Here is a 15,648-nt window from a genome sequence, read left to right as displayed (position 1 = left end):
CACTAGCAGTGGAGGGTATACAAAGTGTGTCAGGGGGACATGGAAAACAGTGCAGTCAGTGTCATAATGGGAAAATAAAGCAATTTATCAGACATCTGAAAGTGCGTGATAGTTGGCTTTGGGGTAAAGGATGGAAGCATTTCCAAAACAGCTTAGTTCGTAAACTGTTTTCACGCTGCTGTGGTTGAAGTACATTGTGCATGGCAAAATGGCATATCCAAAACCAGCACTGAGGCAACTGTGGTGCACAATGGACCATAGGTGGCAGGGGTGAATGATGGTTGCAGAGTTGTGTATGGATAACAGACATGCGACTGTTGAGCAACTGACTGACAAGATGAACTGAGGGGCTACCGACAATGACTCCTTAAAAATTCAGAGAGCATTGTCGCATATGGTATTCAGTAGGATGTGCCTGGTCCGTGCACCCGTGCACTCTTGTTAACTGCTGTTCATTGGCAATGGAGGCTGGAATTTGCATGTCAATACCACACCTGCATATCCACTGATTGGTGACAGGTGGCCTTCTCAGATGAATCATATTTTATGCTCCATCAGACAGACAGCTGTTATGTAATGTCTGAAATCATACACCATGCAACCAGGAGGGAGTGTTATGGTCTGAGGAATGCTTTGTGGAATTCTCTGGGTTATGCCATCATTCTGGAAGGGACAATGGGTATGCTTATATCCTTGGGGACCATATACATCCCTACATGCAGTTCTTTTTCTTGGCACGATGGCATCTACCAGCAAGACAATGCAATGTGTTGCACAGCTCGTAGTGTACATGCACAGTTCAAAGAGCGCCAGGATGAGTTTACTATACACCACTGGTCCTCAAATACCCCAGATTTAAAACAAATCGAGAATCTGCAGGTCCACCTCAATCAAGCTGTTCATGTCACGGATCATGAATCGAGAAATCTAGCACAGCTGACCACATCACGAGAGTCATCATGGCTCCCAATCCTTGTCAGTACCTTCCAGAACCTCACTGACACTCTTCCTGTATGTCTTGCATCAGTTTTCACTGCAAAACGTGGTTATTTAGGCTGCAAAACTTGGTTATTCAGGCTTTTGACAGGTGGTCACATTAATGTGTGTATACAGCGTATATACAGTAATCTAAAAATAATTCACACAATTCTCAATGAGAACAGGTATGCATTAGTGACATTTTGGTATTATTGTACTTTCCAGCAGGGGTTGCTTCTGCCCGTCTCTCATTCCACACCCCTGAAGACTCTTATGACAGTTCCATTTTATGTTTTTTGTTAGTATTCCAGTGCAAGTAATACTGCCAAAGAAGTACACAATGAGTGTTAATAAAGTTTTAATTATAACTTTGAAAAAATTAAGTTAATCACTTAATTTGTTTGTAGGTACAGAACCATAGCTCATCTGTAGAGAAGCTGAAACCAAATGGTATGAGCCCACTTAAAAATGGGAGTATCATGTTTTAATTTGTTTTCCACATTTGAAGGCAACAAAACTTCAAAAATCTATGCTGGGACGGTAGAAGTGAATGACAATAACGCACCAGCACATTGCACAAAGATTATGTGGCACAGAAATTTCAGCGTGGCCAAACAAGTTCGAATCACCAAGAATGAAGTGGCAGACTGTCTCTTCACAGAGAACTAGGAATCATGAGAGAAATACAGGCACTCTAGCTTTAAGACCATTGTATCCCATCTGGGCTGTAGTGGAGAAAGCGAAAATCCATTACCGATGAGTTTCTGACGTCTCAGAAGACATTTCAAACATGACTGAAGCCGCTGCATGCTGTGTTCCATGGAAATGTGGCCAGTGCATCAGACCAATACAGATGACTTCTGCAGCTCGAAAATAATGAGGGCTGGGTGTAGCACTATGATCCTAAGACAAAGAAGCAACGCAAGCAGTGTAAACTCTGTTCAAATAACTTGTGAAAACGGAGCCAAGTGACATTTACAACCACCGATATTTCGACAGGAGCACACCCTGTCGCTTTCAAGGCAAAACTGCAGGAGTCAAGTGCTGTTAGAAGGCCTTTAATTTCTGTCTTCAGTTATCTTTGGTTGTGCGATGGCGCTGGTGCTGAGAGAGAGAGAGAGAGAGAGAGAGAGAGAGAGAGAGAGAGAGAGAGAGAGAGAATATTGAACTCTTCTATTGTAAAGGTTAAAGAGTAGCAATCTATCTTTTTCATAATATGTTATTCCATCCTGGACTTCCCATTGTTTGGACTCTTCTACTGATATAACATACTGGCTTTTGATTTCAAAATTTCCACTATGGTTCTTCAGAGACTGTACTTTGTTCATTACAGTAACTATGAAATATTTTCAGGTAATTCACATCACAAATTGTAATGTTAGAGTATGGGGCAAAACACATTAACTTTTGTGTAAAGGCTCTTGAAATATATAGTTACAACTACAAAAGATGCAGGGTCAAAGAGCAGACAGAAAGAAATATCCACATCAGTACGGACACCATGATGAATTAAGTTCACATAAGCAGCTTCATGTTGACAATTCTGATTCCAGAAGTAATCCTAAGGACAGCCACATAAATTTAACATTTCAAACCTTTCATTGGTTTTTTATAACATTATGAATTCCAGTAAATAAACTTCCCCTTGATGTTTCTTTCACATTTCATCAACTACTTTTTCTGAAGATGATTATTCTTCACCACATAATATCACTTTGTTCTGTCCCTTGATTGAACAGGGATTTCACTTTCACCTTCCACCTTCCATCCCCAAATGCACTTCCACATTAAGAACACACTGACAACTAATACAGATTGTGCAGATGAAAATTAAGCTTAAGTAGCAGAATTATACCTTTCCTTCTTTAATTAAAAATAATTAATAAACATAATAGTTGTTAATATGCCACAAATTCAGTATTCCACATGTTAAGATGCAATTTGGTGAATGTAAATGTGAAGCTTTCGTGTATCCATACGGCAACTAAATTTTTGTAACTGTTACTATTATCAGTGATGAAAGTTGCTTACTCTTCCGAAATTGGTTCGCCCCATATCTTCTGACCAGGTCCTTGGTAGGTATGTATGACCAAGATAAGTTTCCGCCTCTTTCCAGAAATATGAGCTGCCTCAATGATGGATGCAATGCTCCGTGTCTGGTTGTCAATAACGAAGAACAACACTGTTGCATTTTGCTTCGCCTGGTATTCCAGTTCAATAAGCTCTGGGCCCCAATGTGAAACTTGCTACAAATAATTTACACCAGAACTTCATAAATCTTAATAATATAGAACACAGTGATGAAACTATAAACTACAAAAGTAGTACAAAAAACAAGTCTTCTGATGTTTCCCTACACATTGGCTACTCAACCAAATTGTGAAAAATTTGGTTTTTGACTTTTGAAGCTGAAATTTCTTTAAAGTTGATTCCAATATTTTTCATTCTGGGCTGCAGACGAAAGCAATGTGACATGCACAGTACCTATGAATTAATTTAATAACATTATGTAAGATACATACTAAAACTGAACTTTCCTGACAGGAACAAGGAGTTTGCATATTTACTTGTATAGGAAACTTATCGCATCTCCACCATGATTATGTGGGAAATATTCCATAAGAGAGCATTGACTTGAGATCTGTAGTTTGTAAAATATTTACACAGTGTGAAACCAGTCTGTTGTCAGCAATTTCACATCTGAACATTATTGGAACTGTTTAGACAATTTGAGCCTCTAAATGAAACAGCTTATTTTGATGTCTCCTTAAAAACACACTTACTTATTATCAGTTGCTATATATGCCATGATAACACTGTGTAAATGCACTTACATTCTGATAACAGGAGAATTAAACCAGTTCAACATAAAATTACGGAGCAATTACAAGATGGTAATTCTTGTAAGTATGAAGGTTTTTCTTTCTTAATATTAACAGAGTTAGTTTTATATGAAAATAGTTTGAGAATGGTCCTAATTACAAAATAATCAATTATCACTCAACAACTACATGCAAATTAAGAAAGAAAAGATCTGTGCATCACTTTACAAATGGAAGCTGCAGCAGATATAAAAGATCCACATGTGTGTGAATAGTATGAACTCGCTGAGGGTTCTGTAAAACTTAATTATGTATATAGACAGTTCATCCAGTCAAGGAATCAAGATTTTCTGTTACTTTTGTCTGTTATCAATATCGATAATGGCAAGGTATCAAAATATGTGACATAAATGGCCATATCTTGATGACCTGGATTTAGAAGCTTTAAGTTCTCACACAGCCAAGGCACCATAAATGAATTTCAACTAGATATGTCTACCCATACTTGAGAAAAAGGGGTCTTTAACAAACAGATGGGGGGATAGTCTCTTAACAGATTACAAAAACATATCCTCTTCCTGTGATATAATTACAAATTAATTACTTCAGAATATTTTCCCTTACTTGTACTGCGAAACCTTGCTTCTTGCCAAATTTCATGATTCTAGGTCAACGAGAAATACTGTATAAGTTTTGATGAGTGAGTTTGGGAAAATCAAGTATGCGACATAAATGGGTGTTCTTTTGATTGCACTTTAAATGTTTCATACCACAAAGGGACCATAGACATTAGTATATGACAAATTTCAGCTTCATACATCTACCAGATCCGGCGTCTTATCAGACAGACAGACAGACAGACGTGTACATTCATTTGCTTGTATGACTATTGGTTTCTTTGTTTTTAGGTGAAATCTCTCTTCATATCATTGTAAAATGACACTTGATCGACTACATTTTTAATACTAATCCCATAACCCTGGTGGAATGTTACATTCTGAACAGAATGCAAGAGGCCACACCTAAGTGCACACAGTAACAAAGCTCACCTACACTTAGGTCTCACAAATGAGAATCAGTACAAGGTTCAGTATTGATCACACTCTTTAGCTGTACACATCAACTTTCAGAGTTCATAATACACAACTGTTTGGAAACAATAATATTTGTTCATTAAATATATACATATAATTAGCTTGGGATCAAAACTATCAGTCACATAATAGATAATAGCTAAAAACTTATCAACAAACAGTTTAAGCTTTAATTTCACCAAGGTCCACATAATGCAATTTCAACCAACTATAAATTATCTAGTAGGACTAGTCAGAAACAATGTGGCTTCATTAAATGTAACACTAAAATTCCTTGGTTACTACAAACATTTCATAATGAAGTGGATTCAACACACAGACTAATTAAGAAGCTCAGTTCTAATTGTTACACACTTAGAAGGATAAACTATTTGATCAATAGTATCCTTACAGCTCTGTAAAATGCAGATTTGAGCACTAGATGTCATGAGTTGTGAGCCCTACAGTATAAAAGGAGATTGAGGAGTACTGTGTTGTCAGAAGAGAAGCATTAATAGCAGAACAGGCCAGTCAGGAAAGCCAAGTAACTTTGATTGCGGATTAGTCATTGGATATCACCTGAGTAACAAACCCACTAGGGGCATTTGAATCCTCCTAAAACTACCCAAACTGACTGTTGGTGATGCAGTTGTGAAAGAACAAATGCTGATAAACCAACACAGGCACACATCACATACTAACAAGTGGTGACAGTTGAGATTGCAGAGGGCAATTGTAAAAAAATTACATGAAATTTGTGGAAGAATCCACTTGTTGGGTTACATAGTGCCATCAGCAGTCCAGTTAGCACCATGGTTGAGGAGATCCTTGCAAGTCAGACATTTTTGCAGTCCATGAATGCAAAGTGATGCTTGACAAGCTGTAAAGAGTGGTGCCACTGGGCAGTGGATGACTGGAGAAGAGTGAACTGGAATGACAAGTCATGCCATACCTTGTGGCAATACAGTTTGGCATATGCCTCGAGAAACTATACAGGGTGTTACAAAAAGGTACGGCCAAACTTTCTGGAAACATTCCACACACACAAATAAAGAGAAGATGTTATGTAGACATGTGTCCAGAAATGCTTACTTTCCATGTAGAGCTCATTTTAGATTTCGTCAGTATGTACTGTACTTCCTTGATTCACCGCCAGTTGGCCCAACTGAAGGAAGGTAATGTTGACTTCGGTGCTTGTGTTGACATGCGACTCATTGCTCTACAGTACTAGCATCAAGCATATCAGTACGTAGCATCAAAAGGTTAGTGTTCATCACGAACGTGGTTTTGCAGTCAATGGTTGGTTGGTTGGTTGATTGGGGTTGAAGGGACCAAACAGCAAGGTCATCAGTCCCTTGTTACAAAGACGGTCAGTTCCGACAGAGGGACAGCTCAGAAGAGTCAAAAACGATAAAAGGTAAAAGGTAAAAGGCTAAAAAAGTGCAGTTGTGTCGTCAATGATAAAAACACAAGGAGGGAAGTCAGTAAATGGGCAAACTCAAGAGAGGAAATATCCCACCTGTGATGCAGTACAAGCAAGACCACATGCTATTTAAAAGCGTTCAACCGCCAGAGTGTAAAAGGGCGGATTGTAAATGGGATTAAACAAACCTAAAAGGCGATAAAAACAGTAAAAGGGAAAAAAGAAGGAACATGGCCAGGGAGGGGAGTCAGGAATCTCCAAGCACAGCCTACAGTGGGAGACATCCCAACCCTCACCGCCCTGCCCCTACTCCAGAGGGAGATGAAAATCCTTAAAACTGAGAATAAAAACCACTTTCACGGAGGAAACTGAGAACCAGTTCAACCATCCGGGAATCGTCTGCTAATATTAAGGGTAAAGTGCAGGGAAGTCTGTACTTAGTACGCAGAGCTAAAAGAAGGGGGCATTCCACCAAAATGTGGGCCACTGACTGGAAAGCTCCACAACCACAAAGTGGGGTTGGCTCACCACGCAAAAGAAAACCATGGGTCAGCCTGGTATGGCCGATGCGAAGATGACAGAGGGTGGTTGAGTCCTTTCGCGAGAGGCGTAAGGAAGAACGCCATGGGACAGGTGTCACCTTAATCGCATGAAGTTTATTAGACAAGGAGGTAGCCTCCCAGGATGTGGCCCATGATTGCGCAAAGTGGGATTTGAGATGAAGCCGTAAATCCGCCACAGGAGGGGTGACAGGGAATGGGGGGTAAGTGACTGCTCCCCCAGCCAAACGATCAGCAAGCTCATTTCCTTGGATGCCCACATGGCCAGGGACCCAAAGGAAGCTAACAGAACAAGCAGCATGGTGGAGATCAGCTAGATGGTCATGGATGGAGGAGACCAAGGGATGACGGGAGAAACACTGGTCAAGTGCCTGAAGGCCACTCATTGAGTCTGTACATAACAAAACGCGATTGAGCTTGGACTGTTTAATAAAGGCCAGGGCCCGGGAGACCGCCATCAATTCCGCAGTGAACACCCCACATGAATTTGGCAGGAGATGATTTTCCATGCCTACAGAGGACGTGAAGGCATAGCCCACACGATCAGCAGATTTAGAGCCATCAGTGTAAAAAACAACAGCATCCCGAAACTCAGATAAAATGCGGCGGAAAAAACAACGGAACACCATCGGGGGAACGGAATCTTTCGGACCTCGGCAGAGATCCATCCGAACTCGGGGCCGAGGAACTAACCAAGGAGGTGTGTTGGGGAGGGAACATGGGATACAGGAAAAGGAAGGAAGCTGAAAATCACGGCGAAGAGACGCTAGGCGGAGCCCAACCGGTAAACCCGCCCAAGGGCGGGAGTCAGGTGGGCGACTTCCTTGGGCAGGGAACAGGATAGAATAGGAAGGATGAGTGGGAGAGGAACGGACAGCGATTGCATACGAAACCAGAAGCTGGGAGCGCCGAACGGAAAGGGGGGGGATCCCAGCCTCAACCAGGAGACTATCAACAGGGCTAGTCGGGAAGGCACCGATGGCCAAACGGATACCACGATGGTGGACCGGATCCAAGAGGCGCAATGTAGAAGGGGCAGCTGAACCGTAAACTTGACAACCATAGTCCAAGCGAGACAACACTAAGGCCCGATAAAGGTGGAGGAGAGTGGAACGGTCAGCACCCCAAGAGGTGTGGGCAAGGAAGCGAAGGACGTTTAGTTTACGGAAACATCCTATCTTCAGGCGTCTGATATGAGGCAGCCAAGTGAGCTTGTTGTCGAAAAGAAGGCCAAGGAAACGAAACTGTGGGACCACAGGTAATCGTTGTGCATTGAGATAGAGCTCTGGATCGGGGTGGACTGTCACACGGCGACAAAAGTGGACCACTCGCGATTTTAAAGGAGAAAACTGAAATCCGTGTGAGATGGTCCATGCAGAGGCACGCCGTATAGCACCCTGGAGCTGCCGCACTGCAGCGGCCATCGAAGAGGAACTAACCCAAATGCAGAAATCATCCACATACAGAGCAGGAGTGACCAAAGGACCGACGGAGGCCACAAGTCCATCTATAGCAATGAGGAACAGAAGTACACTCAATACGGAACCCTGAGGGATGCCATTCTCCTGGGTTCGCGGAGAACTTAAAACTGTACCAACCCTAACCCTAAACGAACGATGAAAAAAGAACTGGCGGATAAAAATCGGAAGTGGGCCCCGAAGACCCCACTCATGAAGTGTAAGTAAGATATGATGGCGCCAAGCCGTATCATAGGCCTTGCGAAGGTCGAAAAATACAGCAACCAAATGGCGGCGCTGGGAAAAGGCCTGCCGAACTGCGGATTCCAAGCGAAGTAAATGATCGATCGGAGACCGTCCCTCTCGGAAGCCACACTGGTAAGGGGACAAAAGACGCCGAGATTCGAGGACCCAAGTGAGCCGACGGGCTACCATCCGTTCAAGTAACTTACAAACAACGTTCGTCAGACTAATTGGCCGATAGCTGTCGACGAACAGGGGGTTCTTACCGGGCTTAATGACGGGAACCACGATGCTATCCCTCCATTGAGAAGGGAAGTCACCCTGGAGCCAAATACGGTTAAATACCCGGAGAAGATGTCGCTGTTGTGGAGCACTGAGATGTTGAAGCAGTTGGTTATGAATGGAGTCTGGGCCAGGGGCCGTATCATGAGAAGAGGAGAGTGCGGAAAGAAGTTCCCATTCAGTAAAAGCGTCGTTGTATGATTCTGACTGGCTGGGGGTAAAACATAAGGCGGAAGCTTCGGCCCGCTGTTTCTGGGGAAGGAAAGCAGCCGGATAGGAGGCTGATGCCGACGCTGTTGCAAAATGGGTCGCAAGGTGTTCCGCGAGAATCAACGGGTCCGTGCAAAGGCCATCCGGGAGGTGAAGACCTGGGAGGGTAGACTGCCGATGGCAACCTTGGAGAGAGCGAAGTGTAGCCCATACCCGCGACAGAGGGACAGCAGAACCGAGGGAAGAAACAAAGCGTTCCCAACACATCCGTTTGCTCCGTTTGATTAAGTAACGGGCTTTTGCGCGAAGGCGTTTAAAGGTAATAAGATTGGCAACGGATGGATGCCTCTTAAGGTGTTGCAAAGCTCGACGGCGATCACGGATGGCAACGGCAATGTCCGAACTCCACCAAGGGACCTGCCGGCGGCGAAATGGTCCAGATGAGCGCGGGATAGCAAGGCTAGCAGCGTGAACAATCGCGTCAGACATGTCACGTATGACATCATCAATACCATCCGACAATGAGGGAGAAAAAACGACCTGTGCAGTATACAGAGGCCAATTGGGACGTTGGAAGGACCAACGAGGTGATCTGTCCATGGGGGAGCGGGAAGGGAGCGAGAGAATCAACGGGAAGTGGTCACTATCGCAAAGGTCGTCGTGCGGTGACCATTGTAGGGAAGGGAGGAGGGAGGGAGAAGAGAAAGATCAATGGCAGAAAAGCTACCATGACCGGCACTGAAATGGGTAGGGGAGCCATTGTTAAGAAGGCACAAGTCGTGGTCGGTAATAAACTGGTCAATGAGATGACCCCGACTAGATGGAAATGCACTGCCCCACAAGGGATGATGTGCATTAAAATCGCCAAGTATAAGGAAGGGAGGAGGAAGTTGCTGAAGGAGGGCACTTAAGGAGGCAGGTGTAGGAGTTCTGTCAGGAGGGAGATACAGATTGCAAATTGTGACCCCAGAGTCCAGGTGGATCCTAACAGCAACTGCTTCCAATGTAGTTTGGAGAGGAATCCACGTGCTGGCAATGTCCGTTCGGACCAACGTGCAAACTCAGCCAGACGCCCGTAGGGGGCCGACCCGATTTCGACAGAAAGCACGGAAGACACGGAGGTTTGGTGAGTGACCACCAGTAAAATGAGTTTCTTGTAGAACCACACAAGCCGCAGAGTAAAACGAAAGAAGGGATTGCAACTCCGGTAGGTGACGGTAATAGCCATTACAGTTCCATTGGATAGCCAAAGAACGATGAGTCAATTGGGGGGTGAACAGGCTAATGTCAGTCATGCCGGTGGGTCACCACCCATCACCGACAAGGAGGGGGCGACATCCATGAATAACAGGTCAGAGTCAGGTTGTGAAGATGGGGACGAGACCTCTGGCGACACCAGAGACTCCTTGTCCCGGGACTTGTGCTTCTTCTTTCTTTCTGTTTGGGATCGTGGAGGGCTGTGCAACAAAATGGAGCCAGCCACAGCAAGATCGGGAACAGAAAGAGAGCGGGCGATCTGGGGGCCCGCAGACCGTGGTTCTCGTGGTGGCCGCGTGGCAGCAGACCTTTGGCCTGGAAGGTGCCGGGAAGGGGGATCCCGCGAGGGGCGCCCATGACCGGCAGACGCCGAAGAAGCAGGACACTTCTCCAGCCGGGGAGAGGAAGCGGTGCCCGGAGGGGATGGTGTGGGAACCGCAGGGGGAGGGGGGAGGAAAGGGGTTCGGGACTGGGGTAAGGAATGAGGAGGAGGGGGTGAAGATACTGCTGAAGCATAACTAGTTGTCAGGGTCACTGGATGAAGGCGTGTATACTTTTTACGGGCCTCGGTATAGGTGAGACGATCAAGAGTCTTATACTCCTGTATCTTTTTCTCTTTCTGATACACTGGGCAATCCAGTGACCGTGAAGAATGATTTCCACGACAATTTACGCACACAGGAGGGGGAACACAGGAACTTCCCTCATGGAACGGATGTCCACAGTCACCACAGAGGGGGGCCTGCGAACAGCGCGAAGACATGTGGCCAAAACGCAAACACTTGAAACATCGCATAGGTGGTGGGATGTATGGCTTCACGTCACACCGATAGACCATAATCTTGACCTTCTCAGGGAGGGTGTCCCCTTCAAAGGCGAAGATAAAGGCACCAGTGTCAACGCGGTTGTCCTTCGGACCCCTCTGAACAAAGTGAACCCCCCGCCGGCTTAGATTGTCCCGAAGTTCCTCATCAGATTGAAGGAGGAGGTCTCTATGGAAAATTACACCTTGCACCATGTTCAAGGACTGGTGTGGGGTAATTGACACAGGAATCGTACCAAGATGGGTACAGGCACGAAGAGCTGCAGACTGGGTAGCTGAAGCGGTTTTAATCAACAGCGACCCAGACCGCATCTTGCTGATAGAGTCCCCCTCGCCAAACTTGTCTTCGATGTGTTCAACAAAAAACATAGGTTTCGTATGAGTAAAAGTATCCCCATCAGTTCTGGCGCAAACCAGATAGCGAGGGAAAGGTTTCGCCCCCAGCCGACGAGCCTGGCCCTCCTCCCAGGGGGTAGCCACGGAAGGGAAGGCGGAAGGGGCAGAGGAAGCAACACGTGAAGAATCTTTTCCAGTCAAAGAGACGGCTGGAGAACGGCCAGAGTTGTGGACTCTTATGCGTTTCATGAGCATAGTGTCCGCCCTGATACCACCCACTCCGACCAGGGGCTCTCCTCATGGGCGCCACCCAGCCACAGCAAGGGCCGTCTGGCACGGCGGCCATTGCTGGGAGTTCCGATGCTCCAGGACGACAAGCAACCACTCCTAGGCTTACATGAGGAGGTCACAGCTCAGGTATCAGACGTGTGATCCCTGTGTTTTCAGGGGGCTCAACCAAAAGGGTACATAGCGACCCCACCACACGGGCTGGCTACCGTGCTGGCTATGGACCCTAGCGTCAAACAACGACGTAAAGGAAACGATGGAATCAATGATGATGGCACACGCCGGAGACACTAGGTAAGGTGCTCTTCCCCAAATGGCTCACACTACGGAAGAAAATTTAGTGATGGAGGTCAAACCCCAGAGGGGACCAGAGAATACCAAAAGGATGAAGGAATTACAGAACAAGGCCGAATTGCAAGGTCAACAGAACCAGGAGAATAGCAGGGCCAACATAAGGAGGGACACCATAAGTAGGGACACCAAGAGAGGGAGAGGAGAGGTCGGAGGGAAGGATGAAGGACAGGAAAGGAGGGGAAGGGAAAGGAAATGCAGCCCGGAAAAAGAAGGAAGGCTGCAATAGCTCGGGGCCCCGTGCTCGCCACGCACGTACTCACGAAAGGACCGCGAGCCCCCTGGGGGGTGCAGTCAATGCAATGTTTACAAATGCAGAGTTGGCAGATGCTCATTTGATGTATGGATTAGCACGGGGCAATAGCCGTGGCGCGGTACGTTCATATCGAGACAGATTTCCAGAATGAAGGTGTCCTGACAGGAAGACATTTGAAGCAATTGATCGGTGTCTTAGGGAGCACGGAACATTCCAGCCTATGACTCGCGACTGGGAAAGACCTAGAACGATGAGGACACCTGCAATGGATGAGGCAATTCTTCTTGCAGTTGACGATAACCCTAATGTCAGCGTTAGGGAAGTTGCTGCTGTACAAGGTAACGTTGAGCACATCACTGTATGGAGAGTGCTACGGGAGAACCAGTTGTTTCCGTACCATGTACAGCCTGTGCAGGCACTATCAGCAGCTGATTGGCCTCCATGGGTACACTTATGCGAATGATTCATCCAACAATGTGTCAATCCTCATTTCAGTGCATATGTTCTCTTTACGGATGAGGCTTCATTCCAACGTGATCAAATTGTAAATTTTCACAATCAACATGTGTGGGCTGAGGAGAATCCGCACGCAATTGTGCAATCACGTCATCAACACAGATTTTCTGTGAACGTTTGGGCAGGCATTGTTGGTGATGTTTCGATTGGGCCCCATGTTCTTCCACTTACACTCAATGGAGCACGTTGTTATGATTTCATACGGGATACTCTACCTGTGCTGCTAGAACATGTGCCTTTACAAGTACGACACAACATGTGGTTCGTGCATGATGGAGCTCCTGCACATTTCAGTCGAAATGTTCGTACACTTCTCAACAACAGATTCAGTGACCGATGGATTGGTAGAGGCGGACCAATTCCGTGGCCTCCACGCTCTCCTGACCTCAACCCTCTTCACTTTCAGTTACGGGGACATTTGAAAGCTCTTGTGTACGCAACCCTGGTACCAAATGTAGAGAATCTTCGTGCTCGTATTGTGGGCGGCTGTCATACAATACACCTTTCTCCAGGGCTGCATCAGCGCATCAGGGATTCCATGCAATGGAGGGTGGATGCATGTATCCTCGCTAACGGATAACATTTTGAACATTTCCTGTAACAAAGTGTTTGAAGTCTCGCTGGTACGTGCTGTTGCTGTGTGTTTCCATTCCATGATTAATGTGATTTGAAGAGAAGTAATAAAATGAGCTCTAACATGGAAAGTAAGCATTTCTGGACACATGTCCACATAACATATTTTCTTTCTTTGTGTGTGAGGAGTGTTTCCTGAAAGTTAGGCCCCACATTTTTGTAACACCCTGTATATCATAACACATAGCACTAACACAAAAAACACAAGATGAGGGGTGTTAACGTATGGGGACATTTTTAATGCTTAGAATGTGGTCCACTTATTTTGCTTAAGAAAACGCTAGATGTGGAAGGATATGAGCAAATTTTACACCATTGTGTATTGTATACATTGGAGGAACAGTTAGGAGACAATGACCAATCATATCAACATGACAATGCACCCTGCCATAAACCAGTACCTTCGAGGCAATTGTTTGTGGACAATAACTTCCCTGAAAATTACTTTCCTGCCGTTAGTCCCAAGCTGAATTCATTGGAATAATCTGAGATTAGTCAAAATGTCTATTTCATTCCAGGCCTCAGCATCCAGCGTCGCTATTTACTTTGTTTTCAGCTCTTAAAGAATGGGCTGCCATTCCTCCAGTTGTTCAAGCAACTTGCTCAAAAAGTGTCCCCAGCAGAGTTCAAGCCATGAAGCACAAATGGTGGAAGAACCCGATATTAATGTCCACTAACATGCGCCCAGATACTTTTGATGAGATTGTGTACATCTCTAAACTGAGGTTGGTGTGCTAGCATATTTTTCTGACTTACTGTTTTGATATGCAAAAGTAAACAATTTACTCAGTGGAACTGAGCAATGAGAATGTGTGAAGGAGAGAACTGTACCCATTGCTGTGATGTCATGAAAGATTCCAAATTCTACTAATTTATTTGTAATTTAATGCAATTAAGCTTTTTTCCAGCTGGATAGCAAAGAATTTTACTGTCATCTATGCTAGCTCTCCACAGTCATTAGAGGTTCACTTAGGAAGATTACGAATCAAAATGAACCAAGTATTGAACCTTACAAGACTCCATATTTAATGCTGGTCCATTTTAAGTTTAGCTTTTTTCCTGTGGTAGAGTTTATTGATGCAGTCCTGTACTTTGTGCTATTAAGGTAAGATGGATTGCAATAATGCTGTAAAGTTTTAGTTTACCATATACAATTCTGTGGTCAACAAAATTATAAAAATTGTCATGTTGCAAAATAAAGTAACACAATTATTTTCACTGTTCAGCTTTGCCATGCCTTCCATTGTGAGATCTCTCACAGCTTTCTGTGTAAGCTCACGCTCGGCAGCAGTTGAGAAGTTATGCTTTGAAAAATTATTTGGTGTTACATTGGCAAACCATTTAAATGGCTTGAGTTAATGAAATACATATCTAATTAAAGGTAACTTCATCATCTCCATTTTTACATCTGTTTTTCACTACACAATAATGAATTCTGCCAGAAAATGGGCTTCGAATTGTAACAAATTACAAAGACATTGACAATGTCCAACAAGCTAGCACAGAGACAGAGACAGGCAGAGAGACAGACAGACAGAGAGAGAGAGAGAGAGAGAGAGAGAGAGAGAGAGAGAGAGAGAGAGAGAGAGAGAGAGAGACAGACAGAGAGACAGACAGAGAGAGAGAGACAGAGAGACAGACAGAGAGAGAGAGAGAGAGAGAGAGAGAGAGAGAGAGAGAGAGAGAGAGAGACAGAGAGAGACAGAGAGAGAGAGAGAGAGAGAGAGACAGAGAGAGAGAGAGAGAGAGAGAGAGAGAGAGAGAGAGAGAGAGAGAGAGAGAGAGAGACAGAGAGACAGAGAGAGAGAGACAGAGACAGAGAGAGAGAGACAGAGACAGAGAGAGAGACAGAGACAGAGAGAGAGAGACAGAGACAGAGAGAGAGAGAGAGAGAGAGACAGAGAGAGAGAGACAGAGAGAGAGAGACAGAGAGAGAGAGACAGAGAGAGAGAGACAGAGAGAGAGAGACAGAGAGAGAGAGAGACAGAGAGAGAGAGACAGAGATGCAGTTCAGGGGGCAGTGGGCAGCAGGGTTGTTGGCTATAAATTCAGGGGGAAGGAGTATGCAGGTACATGGGAAAGACATGCGATACACAGGTCCTGTGGACAGCAGGCAGCGGAGCATGAAGATGATGTTGAG

The 15,648-nt window shown here is 45.0% G+C and overlaps 1 protein-coding gene across 4 annotated transcripts in view; it reads right to left on the bottom strand.

The window, feature by feature from the left end:
- LOC126297394 (uncharacterized) overlaps positions 1–15,648 on the bottom strand; it is a 532,788-nt gene that overhangs the window by 72,613 nt on the left and 444,527 nt on the right. For all 4 annotated transcript variants that reach the window (XM_049988137.1, XM_049988136.1, XM_049988139.1 and 1 more), the window contains exon 6: positions 3,010–3,224. In XM_049988137.1, coding sequence (XP_049844094.1) covers positions 3,010–3,224 — 215 coding nt within the window. The remainder of the gene's footprint in view (positions 1–3,009; positions 3,225–15,648) is intronic.

Source organism: Schistocerca gregaria, chromosome X, assembly GCF_023897955.1.
Source record: "Schistocerca gregaria isolate iqSchGreg1 chromosome X, iqSchGreg1.2, whole genome shotgun sequence".
Classification (NCBI taxonomy): Eukaryota; Metazoa; Arthropoda; class Insecta; order Orthoptera; family Acrididae; genus Schistocerca; species Schistocerca gregaria.
Note: the sequence above shows the minus strand (reverse complement) of the source record. Positions and strands in the feature narration are given on the sequence as shown.